Here is a 16840-nt window from a genome sequence, read left to right on the forward strand (position 1 = left end):
TTCATGTAACAGGAGGCTCTCTCCATTTTGCTGTGATGCTGCACACTGGGCACGCCGACACTCCAAGAGGAGGGTGCTGCGCCCCTTGTTCCAGCTCTACAGATCTTCACAAATGGCTAATTCTATGTGTTAGGCAATCCTATAATGGCAACAACTGACATGAAGCAAACACCAAAAGGCAAGAACATTATGGTGAAAAACCAGCGCGGTACCTCTGAAGTCCTTCATGCAGAATCCAACTGAGAATCTGACATTTGTATTTTTAGGACCAATATTGATTTTGTGGCTCTATAGGGAAGAGATTATCAGCTTTTGGACTATCCATTCTTCAGGTACTGGGGGAAAATTCAGTTAAATCTACTTTCTTTCCAGCATCTTTGATGTGAAAGCATCCTCATGAGAGCTTGTGAGGCTTTATGAGTTGTTAAACCTACGTGTATATAACTTTCATCAAAGCACTTATTACTATTACAGAAAGAACAAAATAATCCAAGGAACCACATTGCAGTCTAGGTTTTGCCACCAAGCTGCTGTGATCCTGGGCAAGTTAGCTTCCACCTCAAGCCTCAATTTATTAAGCTGTGCAATCAATGAAGGGGTTAAGGTGAATGATAACTAAAGAGACTTCTACGTATATTCCAATAATGTGATTTCCTGTGCAGGTGGCCGCCTTGATGGTAACAGATGTTAAGACATGATGATCAGCTCTTACATCACTGGCAATATCCCGAGAGGCCTTGGCAGCCACAATGGGGATGGCATCGCTTCTCAAGTCATAGCCTTCCTTTTTGGCTTCTTCCATGGCCTGGCGATACAGGTTCTAAGGGAAAAGAGTAACATTTAGATTTCACACTGTCGCTCTAAAATGTCTTACTTATGTCAAAGGAAGATTACTTTTGGATATGAAAATATATTACGGGTTTCAGCCTTAAAAAAGAAACCTCTTATTTTATTTACACAACTATTTAGTTAAATGGAAATTTCATACTTAGCAAACTTTACTATCACAGCTTCTCTTTCTGAAAATTTTTTCAATTTTATGCATATTAAGTCTATGGCTTTCAAATATGTTAGGACATGATCTTTCCACGTGACAAGCAAGTTTGAGTTCAGAACAGTTTCTACCAGCAGACAATGTGGTTATATGATTACAGAATACTATCATTATAGGATACTATTATAAGCATGTCTCTATATCAAATTAAGGTTGAACAAAGGATCATCTCTGTTTTCCGAATCTCTTAGTATTTGCTTTACTCCCTAAATATTTTGTCAATTCCCAGAAATTGGAAGACCCAAGGAGAGCAGGAACCGATGATCTATGAGTCAAAAGGACAAAACTGCCAACATTGTATTGATTATTTTTCCCCAAGAATTAACAAGCTGAGTTTCTGTGCCTGGGTAGAAACACACAAGACCACACATAGGTGTGTTCCATAAGAGCACACTTTGACAACAATTCACTGAATAAACGACTCTGTATCCTGTTATCACAACATACACTTGAAATAAATGTAAATCTTGATAATTTTATAAAAATCATAAATTTATAGTGAAATTCCGTGACTAAGGAATTTATATTGGCTCAATTGAAAAGGATTTTGGAAGACTGACAGTTTTTTTTAAAGATTTATTTTTCTTTTTATTGGAAAGGTGGATATACAGAGAGGCGAGACAGAGAGGAAGATCTTCCGTCCGATGATTCACTACCCAAGCGGCCGCAATGGCTGGAACTGAGCCAATCCGAAGCCAGGAGCCTCTTCCAGGTCTCCCATGTGGGCACAGAGTCCCAAGGCTTTGGGCCATCCTCGACTGCTTTCCCGGGCCACAGGCGCAGGGAGCTGGATGGGAAGCGGGGCTGCCGGGATTAGAACCGGCACCCATATGGGATCCTGGCGCGTGCAAGGAGAGCACCTTAACCACTACACCATCGCGCCAGGCCCAGTTTTTTTGTTTTAACATCAAGCATTCAGCATAGTAACCATTCTTTTGTTTTTAAGATAAAATCTTTATATAATGATTCTTGATAAAATATTTTGAAATGTTTTAATATTTGAGAATTTAGCTTTATTGTGAAGAATTTTAAAACCTGCAGAAAATTTATCAGAATGATACCAGGAACACCAAACTTTTCAATTTATTAACATATTTTCTGTATCTGCATTATCTTTGTGCATGTTTTGCCTTTATTTCCAATATTTGAACCAATTAAGAGTAAATTGCAGCTCATATGAGTAATGGAGTCCAGTTTTTAATTGTAATTCCTTCAGCACGACAAGGGTCACACACTGACATCTATTCCTACAAGGCTTTCAATTCCCATTTTCACCACTCTTGTGATGCATTTTTATTTTTGTAGCACATTTGTTAACTTCATATTGATGAAAATGTGTTATTTTCACTCTGCTGTGGACTGTGCTCAACGGTTCTGTATTTTAGGGGATATATAAAGGAACTATAGTGGGGACTGATATGTTCAGATATGGAAACAAACTGCTCTATATTTCTCTGCATACAGACCAAAGATGAACTCCCAGTGAAAGAACTGAATACACCCTAACAGTACGATAATGTACTCTGACAATGTCCATGCCTGCAGTTACAGGAAACACTTCAATAACAGTATGATGGAGGTGTGACTGTACATGAAGGACATCCATTGTAAAACTAGAGGGGAAGTCAATGGAGGAATGGGTAGGAACCTTGGGGAAGGGCATGGGCAACCTCAGAGCCTATGGAACTGTATCATAAAACAAAATAAAATATTTTTAAATGTAACAAGAAGGGTAAACTGTAGTTACCACTTTCATTATCCCTATGTGTTTCCCCATAAATCCCCAGGAATGAATACAATTTCATATATCGGTATGGTTCACAAATTCAGGAAATTTAATGTTAATATTACTGTTTAATATGACGATGTTTTATTGTGTAATATATGATGAATATTCATATTTTGTGAACGGTCTCAATTATGACCTTAATAGTGATGCAGAGCAGTTTGGATCTATCTAATTTTTCCCCCATCACATACAAAACATGCCTTTTCTTGATTTAAAGAAAAAAGAAAGTGGTTGTGAAGAGGGGAAGAGAAATACTGCTTAAAGTGCAATTGTATTCTTGGTTGGTAAGTTGAAAGATAGCATCTTTTGGAATTTCAGAGCTGTGTTAACCAAGTTCCTTCAATCCATCCACAGCAGCATTCCCCTGGGAAAACCTTTGGGTAACCTCAAGCCCAGCTGAGCTTCAAGACCGCTTGCCTGTGCACCAAGACGGAGTTGTGGTCACACTGAATCATTTAACCTCTAATTTCAGTTTCTCCCTGTCCTCTATTAAAAGATTTATAGAGTCTGGTAAAGCACATACAAAGTTAGTAGGTAGTTCTGGAAAAGGATTCAGAACTCACACATGGTTTTAAGGGGGAAAAACCACACTAATCTTCACAGTCAAGAGGGCCTTCTGCTAGACTGATTAAAGACAAAACTGGAATGTTTTTAAAAGTGTGGCAGAAATCATTAAAATTAAGTTTCTCATTCACATGTCCCATTCTCTGATGAGACTGAATTAAGAATATCAGAATAGCATGTGAACTGTAAATGTGACACAGATATTATTTTAAAAGACCTGAAGAGATGTTATTATTTATCATGTACAATATTACAATGTGAAAATTTACATTCTTTTTAAGATACCATTTTACAGGAAAATCTGAAACAAAAACAGAACAGGAGCAGGCATTTAGCCTAATAGTAAATATGCCTGCATCCCATATTGGAGGACGGGGTTCATCTCCCAGTTCTGGGTCTCGACTTCAAGCTTCCTGCTCAATGTATACCACAGGAACCAGTGCTGAGCACTCAAGCAGTTGGGCGAGAATGGACAAAATTCCCAGCTCCCTGCTTCAGCCCACCGCACCCCAGCCATAGACATTTGGAGAGTGAACCAGTATATGGGGGTTCATTTCCTCTTTCCTGTTTCTCTCTGTCTCTATTCTCTGCATACCAAACAAAAGCAAGTTTCAAAACTTTACGTATTTTTTCTTCTAATTGTTTGTTTATTTGAAAGGCAGAGTGCGGCAGAGGTGGGGGCTGCAATGGAGAGGGAGGGAGGAAAAGGAGAAAGAAAGGAGAGAGGGAAAGAGGAAGGGGGAAGAGAGATAGAGACTCCATCTGCTGGTTCACTCCCCAAATAGCCACAGTAACTGGAGCTGGGCCAAACAGAAACCAGGAACCAGAAGCTTCTTAGAGGTCTTCCACATGGGTGCAGGGGCTCAAAATAGTTGGCCTATCCTCCACTGCTTACCCAGGTGCATTAGGAGGGAGATGGAGCAGAGGTGGAGAAGTTGGGACTCAAATTGGTACTCAAAGGGGATGTTGGCATTGCAGCTGCAGGCTTTACCAATTACACACAGCCCCATCTCTCAAGCAAGCATAATACTAACTGTAATATCTTTGAGGTAAACTAGAGGGGATTCATTATTCTTTTTTTAAAAATTCCAGTAAAAAGAAATACATTTAAAAATCTAGCTATATTTTTGTAATTGTATCTTTAATTGTATACAATCCAATTTCATAATTGTATTTTTCCTTTGAACAAAAATTCCCAAATCATGTAAGTAAGAAACCTGTATTTAAAAAGTTTTTTTTCCCAAACATTTGAAAAATGTATAAAGCTTCAAAGAAGAAAATATATTCAGTTATCATCAAATCTGCATCTTAAAACTTGCAGGGTAAGTTATTTACCCAAAAGAACAGTTAGTAAATGAGAAATTAGGAAGAAAAAAGATGCATTTATTTTACTTTTTATGGAATGAAGGTATTACCAGAGGGGGAAAAAAAAAGTCATTGCACAATTCAATCTTGTAGAAAAAAGCTCTTAGGGAATTAAGATAATCATCCAATTTCAGACAGTAAATCCAGTTGAAGATTTTAGATTTAGAAAATAATCCACTTTCCTCTCTGCAGTCTGGGTCTGGAGGAAAAACATCAACAATAACAAAACTCTCATAACTTATCCTTTGAAAACCAAAGCAAGGGAAAGATATAGGAGTTTCGCCATAATCTAAGGTAGAAGCTAACTTCCGGTTTCCACAGGAAACACAAGCTTCTCAGGAAAAAAAAATCACGCCCAAGAAAAAACAGTTCAGTCAACAATTACCAAAGCCAACACCAACTAAATACTCATAATACTCTTGTCCTTGGGTCTGTTTTACCAGGCCAGAGAAAACTGTTCTGTTCAAACCGTATCTCTGCATTTTGCCTGTCCTGGTTCTCTGATATAGGAATGCCTGGGCTCTACTATTATAGGCAAAGGTAATGAATACGGCTAAAATGATCAGTTTCATTGTCTTGAAAATGAGTTTGTTTTCAGTGATCTCAAACTGAAGAAAAGTCTTCCCTCCTTCTTTATTTGTAAATGAAGACACATGATATGTAGGCAATTAGCATTCTTCTTGAATCAGCCTGATAAATTATTGATGTGGGCAAGAGCAAATATGCAAGGATCTACTTGCGCAGCACTGTTTCAGGACTGCCAAGATATACAATGACAGGTTTAGCAAGACAGGAGATAAAAGCCCATAAAAGAATGAATTTTATTATCCTCAGGCAATTTTGAAATTAGTGAATTTAGGAATTCTCATTTCAATTCTCATGAATAAACCTCAAGTTATTTGGGGCATATTACATAAATTTGGTTTTCATGGTGAATTAATAGAATAGAAAAGGAAGAAATTAAAGGTTGTAGAGCATCTATTTTGCACCATACTCCATACTGGGCAATGTTATATATTTCACCTTATTAAGTTATAAAAATTCTCCAAATTTTCACATCATTTATAGATTGGGTAACTGAAGAGAACTTGTAGGAAACATTGTGAAACATGTTCTAATTTTAAAAACAATTATTTTAAACTAAAATTTTAACATATTTCAGTTATTAATATCTAAAATTTAAGGACTTTATCCTTTCTGATATAGAGACATTGATCTATTTATTTGCCTTTCAATCTGCCTTTTAAATATGCATATATGAATAGGTGCATTCAACGTAGGATAACGGGGCCTGGAGCGATAGCATAGTGGTTAAAGTCCTCATTCTGCATGCACCAGGATTCCATATGGGCGCCGGTTCTAATCCCAGCAGCCCTGCGTCCCATTCAGCTCCCTGCTTCTGGCCTGGGAAAGCAGTTGAGAATGGCCCAAGGCTTGGGACCCTGCACCCGTGTGGGAGACCTGGAAGAGCTCCTGGCTCCTGGCTCCAGATTGGCTCAGCTCCAGCCGTTGCAGCCGCTTGGGGAGTGAAGCATCAAATGGAAGATCTTCCTCTCTGTCTCTCCTCTCTGCATATCTGCCTTTCCAATAATAAATAAATAAATCTTTTAAAAAACAAAACAAAACAAAACAACAACAACAAAAATGTAGCATAATGAGTAGTCAATTAGCCCACATGAGAATTTAAGTGATAAGTCTGCCATTTCTGCAGAAGCAATGGTCAATGTGGCCAGATAATGGAAATAAAATAAATGACCTTACCTCACTGTAATTTATTTTATTTTGTCTTGCTAATGTAATTTCCGGTGTATCAGGCATCATATGTATCTGAGTCTTGTCTTTGTCCCAGGCTTCTGTGTATAAGCGCTATGAAGGATAAAAAGGTTAATGAATTTAGTGAACAAAGCTCATTGTAAACAGAAGTTTACAAGAGTTAACAAAGCTGAAAGTCAGTCTCCCTGCAATTGGTGTTATGTGTTCTATGTCAGAATTCATTTTAGTCACTTTGATTTTATAGGATATTATACTTATATATATATATATATATATGAGTAGTTAATTAGCCTACATGAGGTTAATTACAAGAAATAACAAATATAAATGTTTGATACATATATATTATATATAAAGTATACATATGATATATATATGTAAGCAGAAAATATCTGTACAAAAAAAAACCCTTGTGTAAGTTACCAGTCATCCTCACTCCAAATTAAATTAAAATAATTTTCAATCATACATACAGAACCATGTACCATGGCTATATTAACAAATACTTCCCATGATTTTCCTTCTTGGATATTTAGTGTTTTATTGAACAAATATACCCAGATGTGGCACCTCTAAATTTTCTTTTGATCAATGTCATGGAGATCTGCATCTCATTTCTTATTTCTATATTTATCCATATATGCCACAATCAAAAAAGATGCCAAATATCTATAAAATTTCATGAGTTTTAACTCACCCCAAATATGGCCATCTTATTTTCATAGCAATGGCTATTTCATAAGAGATAACAGCAAAAATCCTTCCGCAGATTTTTGTATTATAGCTGAGTGGAAAATTAATTACTACATGTTTGATAACAATTTAATTGGCTAAAACAAAGAAGACTATGTTAACCACAAGCATTGGGGTTTCCAAAATAGGAACTTACCTTGTTCATGTTGATGGCATTGTTCTTGGCCAGCACCTGTTCCAGAGAATCAGTCACGCTGGTGAACTTGAGCTTGTCTGGAGGCTGGCGGTAGATGTTGTCACTCAGTATCTCTGCTGCTCTCTTGCACTTGACCACATCCAGAGATCCAATGGGGACCCAACCAATGCCTTTCAACCACTGGAGATCGGACTTATAAACGTTCTGGTGGGAGAAAACACAAAAGCAAATATGGCTTAAGAGGTTATGACACTTGATTTCAAAAGTCAAAATGAGTAAAAATTGTTGCATAAATTTTACGTCTTTTGAAATATGAAGGCAAAATTGGATGTAATCTTTTGGTGTTATTCCCACCCCCTGGAGTGGTGAAGAAAAGGTTAAAGCATTAAAAAGCAATAAGAAAAGAAGAGAAACACTGTCCCTCTGATGATTCTAACTCTAGACCATTGTGTATGACTACAATGGGCATGGTTACTACAGATTTTAGGCACTTACATCACTCTGGAGATCATAGGCCTGCCGAGCATGGGTGACGTCATTCTGGTCAGGCAGGCACGTCCACTGGTGCAGGTAGTTCTTGTAGTCTATGTCACTGACCAAGGTCTGGCACTTCTTGGCCAGCACCACTCCCAGCATGTCCACGGGACTGCTGAACTTGGTCTTCCATTTCTCAAAGTCCTTCTTATACTCCCTGTCACTCTGGATCTTGGCCACGTGCATGGACCACATCATCTTGGGGTCATCCTCAATATTCCGGGCTCCAATGTGGTGGCCCAGCTGCTTGCGGTAACCATCTTTATATTTGTACTGAAATGAAAGTGATCATTTCAAAAGTTAAGATGAATAAAAAGGTCAAAATCTCATTGATTTCAAACTGCATGATTTTTATTTTACTAATTCTTGCAGAGAAATGGAATCATCTGAATATAATGTTTATCTCTTCATTTATCTTATCTCTAACGTAATCAAACTTCACAGCCATAGTCTATTGAGAAAACAGGCCAATGACAGATCTACTGTCTGTAGATACTCACAGCCTGGAAGGAAAGGCAGCAGCATTTCCCACATCAATTGATGTGTATACTGCCTTTTCTTTATCTTGAGCCAACCCAGAAATCTTACACCATTTTGATAATGCTATTGAGGAGTCTGTGGATTTGATTCCATTACCCACAATTCCCACTAAAGTATCTCCCATATCTAGCTCTACTGACTTGGACTGGACTACTTGATTTCCTGAAATGCACAAAATTGTGTTTTCACTTGCATGCCCTATTCTTTCAAAAATAGGTTTGCTTGGGATTCCTCAAGAGAGAAAATGGGCTGACTATCCACGGGAAAGCATTTGTGGATGGTGGTGTTAAGGGCTGACTCTGGGTCTTTTAGTTTAGGCAATAATCAGTTCAACTATTTATAAAGTTAGTCACAAATCAGTAAAAATGTTTATACAGTTCTCTACCTAAGGACCCACTTCCTTCAGTGATGGCAGGCAAGAGGAACTAGGTTAACCATCTTGCTGAGGTTTTTTTTTCCCCCCTTTTCTTTGGGTTTAAAGCAATTTAAAAGAAATTTTTATAGAAATTTTTCTAAGAGTTGACAAAAATCACAAAGCAGGAGTAGAGTAGCGTAGATTTTCCCAGTCTTAGTGGTTCTGAGTTTTCATCTGATGTGAAATCAATGCAAATAGACAATTATTTTTAAAAATTCTTTACCTGTTTTTATTTCTGAAGAATCACATTATCAAAATATGGAGATGTGTTTCTCATAATAAACATAAAAACCTGTGGACTCTGACTCAATCTTGTAAGAAGATTTAGGGTCTGGATATTAAAGTTTCTACAGTTAAACATACAGGTTTTAGCAAATGAAAACCATTTCTTTGATTTAAGAAAACGACCAACAAATGTGTCTTAACCGGTATTATAATGGAGCTTCTGCTGTGATAATGATCTTGCCTTCTCCTCTCTATCTGCCCACAGAAATTTCTGGGCCAGTACTCACATCACTGGCGATATCCCGGGAGGCCTTGGCTGCCACAATGGGGATGGCATCGCTCCGCAAGTCATAACCTTTCTTCTTTGCTTCTTCATTGGCCAGTTTGTAGAGACTCTAGAGAAAGACAGTCAAAACACAAGGCAGCGACAATATGAAGATTATTAAGTGAAATTTTTTCATTTTTAAAAGGAGAAGAGCTAGAAATTCTGAATTTCTCGTAATAGTGGAAAAGAAAAGCAAATGCTAGTCCTATCTTATCTTACGGACCTGGCACAATGGCTCATTGGCTAAATCCTCACCTTGCAAGCACTGAGATATCATATGGGCCTCAGATTAGTCCTGTTTGCTGCACTTTCCATTCAGTTCCCTGTTCATGGTCTGGGAAAGCAGCAGAGGATGGCCCAGAGCCTCGGTACCCTGCAGCCTTGTGGGTGACCCAGAAGAGGCTCTGAGCTTTTGGCTTCAGATCTGCTCAACTCTAGCCATTACGGCCATTTGATGAGTAAACCAGCGTATGGAATATCTTGCAGTCTAACTCTCCTTCTCTCTGTGAATCTGCCTTTGCAATAATCTTAAAATACATCTTATAGCATCAGAGCTAAATGTTATATCAATGAATATTATTGTTGACATGTTAATCTGTTATACTTCATTATTGATTCATAGCATATGTAAGTTCAATGATATACATTATTAAAATAAATGGTTACAATGTCATACTATAGATAAAACCACATTATACAACAAAGCCAAAAAATGCACGTCACAATAATGTTTAGTATTATCCACACAAATATTTTGCTCATTTTTAATGAGTTATTTATTTGAAAGGCAGATTTAGACAAAGAAAGGGAAGACAAAGAGAGGGAAAGACAAAGGGGGAAAGGCAAAGAGAAGCTCCATTTGTTCACTCCCCAAATGGCTGCAAAGTCACAAGTGGGTGAAGCCAAAGCTAGAAGCTTCTTCCAGGTCTCTTAAAAACAAACAAAAAAACCCTCATCTGCATCTATGAATGTGAGCATATGGCTTTTATTCTTCATTTTGTTAATGAGATATATCACATTTGTTGACATCTGCATGTGAAACCATCCCTGCATACCAGGGCTAAATCCTACCTGGTACATGTGCATGATCGGTCTGATGTATTGTTGGATTCTGTTGGCTTTTGTATCTATGTTCATCAGGGATGTTGGTCTGTAGTTCTCTCTCTGCTTTCCTTTCCATGGCTTCAACAACTCCTACTGCCCTTACATTCGATTTTCCAATGATATAATTTAATTCTTTGACAGTTTTCTTCATTTTATTCAGTTCACCTTCCATATTTCTGATTGTGCATTCTCATATGAGGTGCCTTCTAGTGACATATTTATTAAATTCTTGCCTTTGTTTAATTTTTGAGGGAAATACTGGTTTCCTCATTTGTGTTGGTTGTGGTTCTATTGTTTCCCTTGCCCTTTCTCTTCAGGAAGACTTTGTCTTTATATTTTGTCATTATAGATTTTATTGCTCCTGTTCTGTACCCAGTCTCCTATTTGTTCTCATTCTGGGATGATGTATGGGTGCTTGTGCTGGTCACTTCAAGGGGAGCTTCAGCCTCAGGCATCTGTTCTCATTTCTGTCTTGGTCTCTGTAGATAATGCTATCCTAGCTGGGTACTCCTGGGTCATATCCATGCTTTCACCTGCCTAGCCTTTCTCTCATTCATGGTTCCAGCAGCACCCAGGACCAGGGAGGTTACTGCCAGGACTTTAAACTGTATTATTGTTCTTTGGTCTTTTCTTGTTCACCTTAGTTGGTAACTGGGTAACTATTGCTCTTGGAGACAAATGAATCATGCTTGGTTTACCCCGAGTGTTCTTCAGATGAGTAGAGAAACTTCTCAAAAATAGAAGGAAGGAAATGTCCCCCCTTATTTTTTGAGGGGTGGGGCAAGGTATTCCTTGGACTTCAAAGCAGACTTCTTTTCATTGCTATCGAGGTTTTCTTTCTACAAGAAATAGAATTCTCTATTCTCTGTGATCTGCAGAGGTGCACTGACTTGATCACCAATTACTTATCAGGGAAAAGAATTAGGGTCAGGCTTAGCTCACTTCCCCTTTCAACCTCTAAGACCAAGCCTAGTGCCCTCTGTTCCTCCAAATTCTTGGCAGGCCCAGGTCCAGCTCAGCCTGCTGGATGGAGAAACCTAACTCAGTAACCAGCATACTTGGCTCCCATATATATATTATACACTTTCTTCTAACTTTAGCATTAGAAAGCAGGTAAGATTTTGACTTCCGTTTCCATTCCTTCATTTCTCAATTCTATTCAAGATTGAGGTGGGAACAGGATGCATGTGATCTTAGGTCCCTAAGGAAGTGTTGCTAGCTTTTATAAGTACAAATATAGCATACCCATTTGAATATGAATTTAAGGTAAATAGTAACTACTGCTTTAGTACAAAGAATGGGCCAACATTTTATCTGATAATCTCTACCCCCTGAAATTACACAAAACATTATTCAGTCCCACTCACTCACACTAGGATCAGCCCTGAACTGAAAGGATAATGTGACTTGGGTTTGTCTGCAGAATTTTCTAAAATGAATATTTAACTGGTGATGCTTTCATCACACAGTTGGATAGACTGAGTGCTAGATGAAACAGCCACATGCACTCTGTGAAGCGAGGCTCTAAGGTCTCCACACAGCCAAGTGCAGCTGAACAAAAATCACATGCAGTACTCCACCAACTTCATCCTACCTCACTGTAGTTGATCTTGTTCTGCCTTGCTAACATGATTTCCGGTGTATCAGGCATTATATGGATTTGCGTCTTGTCTTTGTCCCAGGCTTCTGTGTATAAGCGCTGTAGAGGAAAAGTTGATTGAAAACTATTTAAAACAGGAATTTGAAAAAATCAAGTTAAAATCTGTTTAGTATAGTGAATTATGTGAATGTCATTATTTGATATATAGTTATAAATATGGCTTCACTGAATTGAGCCATGTGATAATATATCCATTTCTCTACATTATGTTCATTGTTGTGAATCCATTTGTGATTAATATTATTTAAGAAAAATATCATGTGTATGCATATAATACATACATGGGAAGTAGATGCGACAAAACATTAAAGTTGTTGAATTTTAGATCTAATAAATTTTAAAAAGTCATGACAAACAAGTGGAGTAAATGTTAAGTCCACATTTTACCTAACTGGAGAAAATAAGCAGACTTTGATGTAAGGCTAGATCTCAAAGTTGGTATCAAAAATAATCCTTTTGCTAGGTATCAAAATTGAAAGGAAATTATAGGAATTTAGAAGATTTCAAGAATATGGTTTTAAAGGTCAATATGATCCCACAAAGTCATGGATAATTCTGACTTCTGCAATCATTAATCTGCAATGCCATCTTACAGCATCTTAGAAAAATTTGAGATAGCTGGGACTTACCTTGTTCATGTTGAGGGCGTTGTTCTTGGCCAGCACCTGTTCCAGAGAATCAGTCACGCTGGTGAACTTGAGCTTGTCTGGAGGCTGGCGGTAGATGTTGTCACTCAGTATCTCTGCTGCTCTCTTGCACTTGACCACATCCAGAGATCCAATGGGGACCCAACCAATGCCTTTCAACCACTGGAGATCGGACTTATAGATATTCTGAGCAGAGGAAAAAGAGACAAACTCCTCATCAAGACAAAAAGATTTAAGTGAAATTAATAATAAAGTCTATTGTCTTTCATGGAAACAGTTTACTGTTAGGCAGACTGAAAGAGAAAGAGAAATGGTGTTCAGATACGCTTCAGAAATGTTTCCTAACTCTAATAAAGAATTATTCCTGGCCCAGCACAGTAACCTAAGTGGCTGAGGTCCTCACCTTGCACATGCCAGGATCCCATATGGGTGCCAGTTCATATCCTGGCTGCTCCACTTCCCATCCAGATCCCTGCTTGTGGTGGGGGAAGGCCATAGAGGATGGTCCAAAGCCTCGAAACCCTGCACCTATGTGGGAGACCTAGAGGAAGGCTCCTGCCTTCAGATGAGCTCAGCTCTGGCTGCTCCCTCCACTTGGCGAATGAACTAGCAGATGGAAGGTCTCTGAGTCTCCTTTTCTCTATAAACCTGCCCTTCCAATAAAAAGTGTTTTTTAAGCATTATTCCACATCTCTACTGTTAGGGAAGAAACCATCCTAGTTGGTCTCTTCTGAAGGTTTACTTAACGATCGTGTCGACATGCACAGGGGAAAAAGGTCAATCTACAGTGGGAGAAATGGTGCCTAGGTCCACTTCTGTTCCAAACGTGACCTTTATAATCAATCTCAGGCTAAGCCATATGAAGCACTGTACATCTGTCTCAAGTCTCATATTTCTAATATCAATGCTATGTAGAAATGTCTTAACATATCAAATGGAAGAAATGGCACATGAAAAATGTGGGTACATAAATGATGATGAGCAAGCTTCTTTTTGGTGGTTCTTACTGAATATGTTTTTCTTTTCCTTGCATTTCAAGATATTTCTAAATGCTATTTTAAGGGGGAAACAGAAGTCAACATATGATAACAATGAGAGTCCCGTTCCAGGGCAACCTCTGACAGCTGTAACAGTGCCCAGGACTCAAGGCAATAAGCAAGGACTACACTGCTAAGAGGAGCCACGTTCTCAGGCTGTAAGCATAGGTTCTTTTCCTCAATCATCCTTGCATGTCTCTATTTTTCACTTTATTTTTATCATGTTTTTCTGTCAAAGATTTTTATGTGCCTACTAAATATTCATAATTGCTTCATAGCAATGGTACTGTCCCTCCATTCAAGTCATTGGTAGGATTTCAGCAGTAACAGCATCTAAGTCAAAATCATCAACAGTATTTTTTCAGTCTAGACAAAAGTCTTTAAAGTCTTTAGGAACTTTCCTGTGCCAATTACCTATTGGCTGCTACTCAACAGCAGGAAGAATTAAGACAATTGACATGTTACATCCTGGGAATACTAACTTTCCAATGCTTCCTACATTAAGATCATGTCATAATGGGAGGGGGAGGATTCAGGAAAAGAGCCTGGCAGTGAGATGGCCAGCAGTCTGTCCATGTTGTCACTCTATGGTAACAACTCTTGGTTTGTGCAGGCAAAGCCTTTTCTTTCAGAGTATATTGCAAAACACTGAGTCTTGTAACACTATGAGCTATAGCAGAGAAATGGACATCTTTTCAGCTCAGCTGTTCAGTCTCTAGCAAGAGCTGATTAATGAATAATTATTAAACATTTATTTTATTATTCTCCAAAGCTCTTTCATGCTTAGTAATTCTTTAAAATATTCATAACATGCATGTTGCAGAAAATATGCTTCTCATTCTCAGATGTGAGGTAGTACACCAGTTCCCAAGTGGCACCAAGGTCTGCCATTACCACATAGCCCCTCCACCAGGAGGACTACACTGCTAAAAGTAGCCAGCATCAGCCAGTCAAGTGACTTACAGGTGCAGCAACATTTTTTGTGTCATAATACCATTCTGTTGTGACAGGCATTAGCATTTCAGTAAGAATTACCCCATTTGTTTAGTATCTTAAAAAAAACCACTCAAGAGCAATCTTCAATAAAATTTGTGGTTTCACTCAAGCTTGATATGAGTAAACGAATCCTAGCATCACTTATTTCCATTTTTCTTTTTTAAATAAGACTAAATCCAACTTGTAAATTTCACTTCCTCATAAGAACTAACATATTCAAACTAAAGCAATAATGCTTCCAGTCTCATTAACTGGCCAATAAATCCCAGCATGATTTAGCCCATGCCTGTGTACAAAGGGTCACTTTCCCATAGTTCAGATTATTTCTACATACAGTTCTATTATAGGTGCTGTACTCACATCACTCTGGAGATCATAGGCCTGCCGAGCATGGATGACGTCATTCTGGTCAGGCAGGCACGTCCACTGGTGCAGGTAGTTCTTGTAGTCTATGTCACTGACCAAGGTCTGGCACTTCTTGGCCAGCACCACCCCCAGCATGTCCACGGGGCTGCTGAACTTGGTCTTCCACTTCTCAAAGTCCTTCTTGTACTCCCTGTCACTCTGGATCTTGGCCACATGCATGGACCACATCATCTTGGGGTCATCCTCAATGTTCCGGGCTCCAATGTGGTGGCCCAGTTGCTTGCGGTAACCGTCTTTGTATTTGTACTGAAATTGAAAAGCACAAATGAGGCTTTTGTTGTAAACCCACTTAGGCCATACATTTGTAAGAAAGATCTTGCTTTCAGCATAATTTAGTTCGCTTTTTCTAGTAATCTTCAAAGTAAGCACATATCTGGTCTTTATCCTGGTAAAATAGCCGGGATTCAATTCATTATGGTATATACCCAGAAGCATCCATGGCCAGATAACAAGGAGCAGTCTGGGAGTTAGGGAAGCACACACAGTGGCTGTTGGAGAGGCCATTTGAACCAAGTGACCTTATGTATTAGATCTCATTTAAAGTCACATCAGGAAAGAAGTGCATCAATTGTGTGGAGTATATGATAAGCAGTGAGAGGAGTGACTGATTCCTGCAAGCATGAAATGCTTAATGTTAAGGACTGCTTGTAGTTGTAACAGAGGAAAATTCATTATTATTATGCTTTAGTAATGAATGCATTCCAGTGGCAATGACAATTTTTTAATAATTTACGTCAACTAATAAAGTTGATGCAGCAATCCAAATGATTTGAACATCCTCTCATTACAGTTAGGAGTTCTAGCCTTTCATTAGCCAGCTATGCTTTTATTATTCCAAGTCCAATGACTTCAACTCAGCATCTGAGCCCATTATGCAAAATTTTTCCAGTCTCAAAGGCAACTAAGTTCAAGGTTTTACCCCGACCTAAAAATCTGAAATCTTACATGGCAAATTCCACACATGACCTCAGGAAACAGGTCACAGCAAATTACAGTACTTTAAAAGGCAATTACATAAAGCTATCATCAGACTGTGTGTATAAAGTATAAATAAAGCATATCTGAATTTGCATTTAAGCTTGGGTCCCATTACCAACATATTTCATTATCTACAAATAATCTTCCAAAAGGTAATGGAAGCAATGAGCATTGTGGTGCAGTGTGTGAGGCTGCAGCTTGGAATTCCTGTGTCCCATAATGGAACACTGGTTTAAATTTTGACTCCCTCACTTTTAATCTAGATTCCTGCTAATGCATCATGGGTGGCAGCAGATAATGGCAGCTCCTGTCACCCATATGGGTGACTAGGATGCAGTTCCGAGTTCCTGGCCTCAGCCTGGTCCCGCCTTGGTGATTGAACCAGCTGATGGGAAGGAGATCTTTCTTGCTCGATCTCAGTCTTGCAAGTAGATGAAAATAATGAATACTTTTAAAAAGCTCATTGAAAGCAAGTATTAGGAAGAAATCATGCATGCTTTTTAAAATTTCTCACAACAA

At 38.4% G+C, this 16840-nt stretch overlaps 1 protein-coding gene across 2 annotated transcripts in view; it reads right to left on the bottom strand.

The window, feature by feature from the left end:
* Positions 1 to 16840, bottom strand: part of NEB (nebulin) — a 189642-nt gene that overhangs the window by 88339 nt on the left and 84463 nt on the right. The window contains exons 65-72 of one of the 2 annotated variants that reach the window (XM_040971562.1): positions 15278 to 15589; positions 12867 to 13070; positions 12172 to 12276; positions 9436 to 9543; positions 7930 to 8241; positions 7435 to 7638; positions 6534 to 6638; positions 713 to 820 (exon numbers count right to left, since the gene is read on the bottom strand). In XM_040971562.1, coding sequence (XP_040827496.1) covers positions 713 to 820; positions 6534 to 6638; positions 7435 to 7638; positions 7930 to 8241; positions 9436 to 9543; positions 12172 to 12276; positions 12867 to 13070; positions 15278 to 15589 — 1458 coding nt within the window. The remainder of the gene's footprint in view (positions 1 to 712; positions 821 to 6533; positions 6639 to 7434; positions 7639 to 7929; positions 8242 to 9435; positions 9544 to 12171; positions 12277 to 12866; positions 13071 to 15277; positions 15590 to 16840) is intronic. The other variant, XM_040971563.1, reaches the window with a different exon arrangement.

The sequence above is a fragment of the Ochotona curzoniae genome, unplaced genomic scaffold, assembly GCF_017591425.1.
Source record: "Ochotona curzoniae isolate NIBS_2020 unplaced genomic scaffold, NIBS_Ocur_1.0 contig_2210, whole genome shotgun sequence".
NCBI lineage: Eukaryota > Metazoa > Chordata > Mammalia > Lagomorpha > Ochotonidae > Ochotona > Ochotona curzoniae.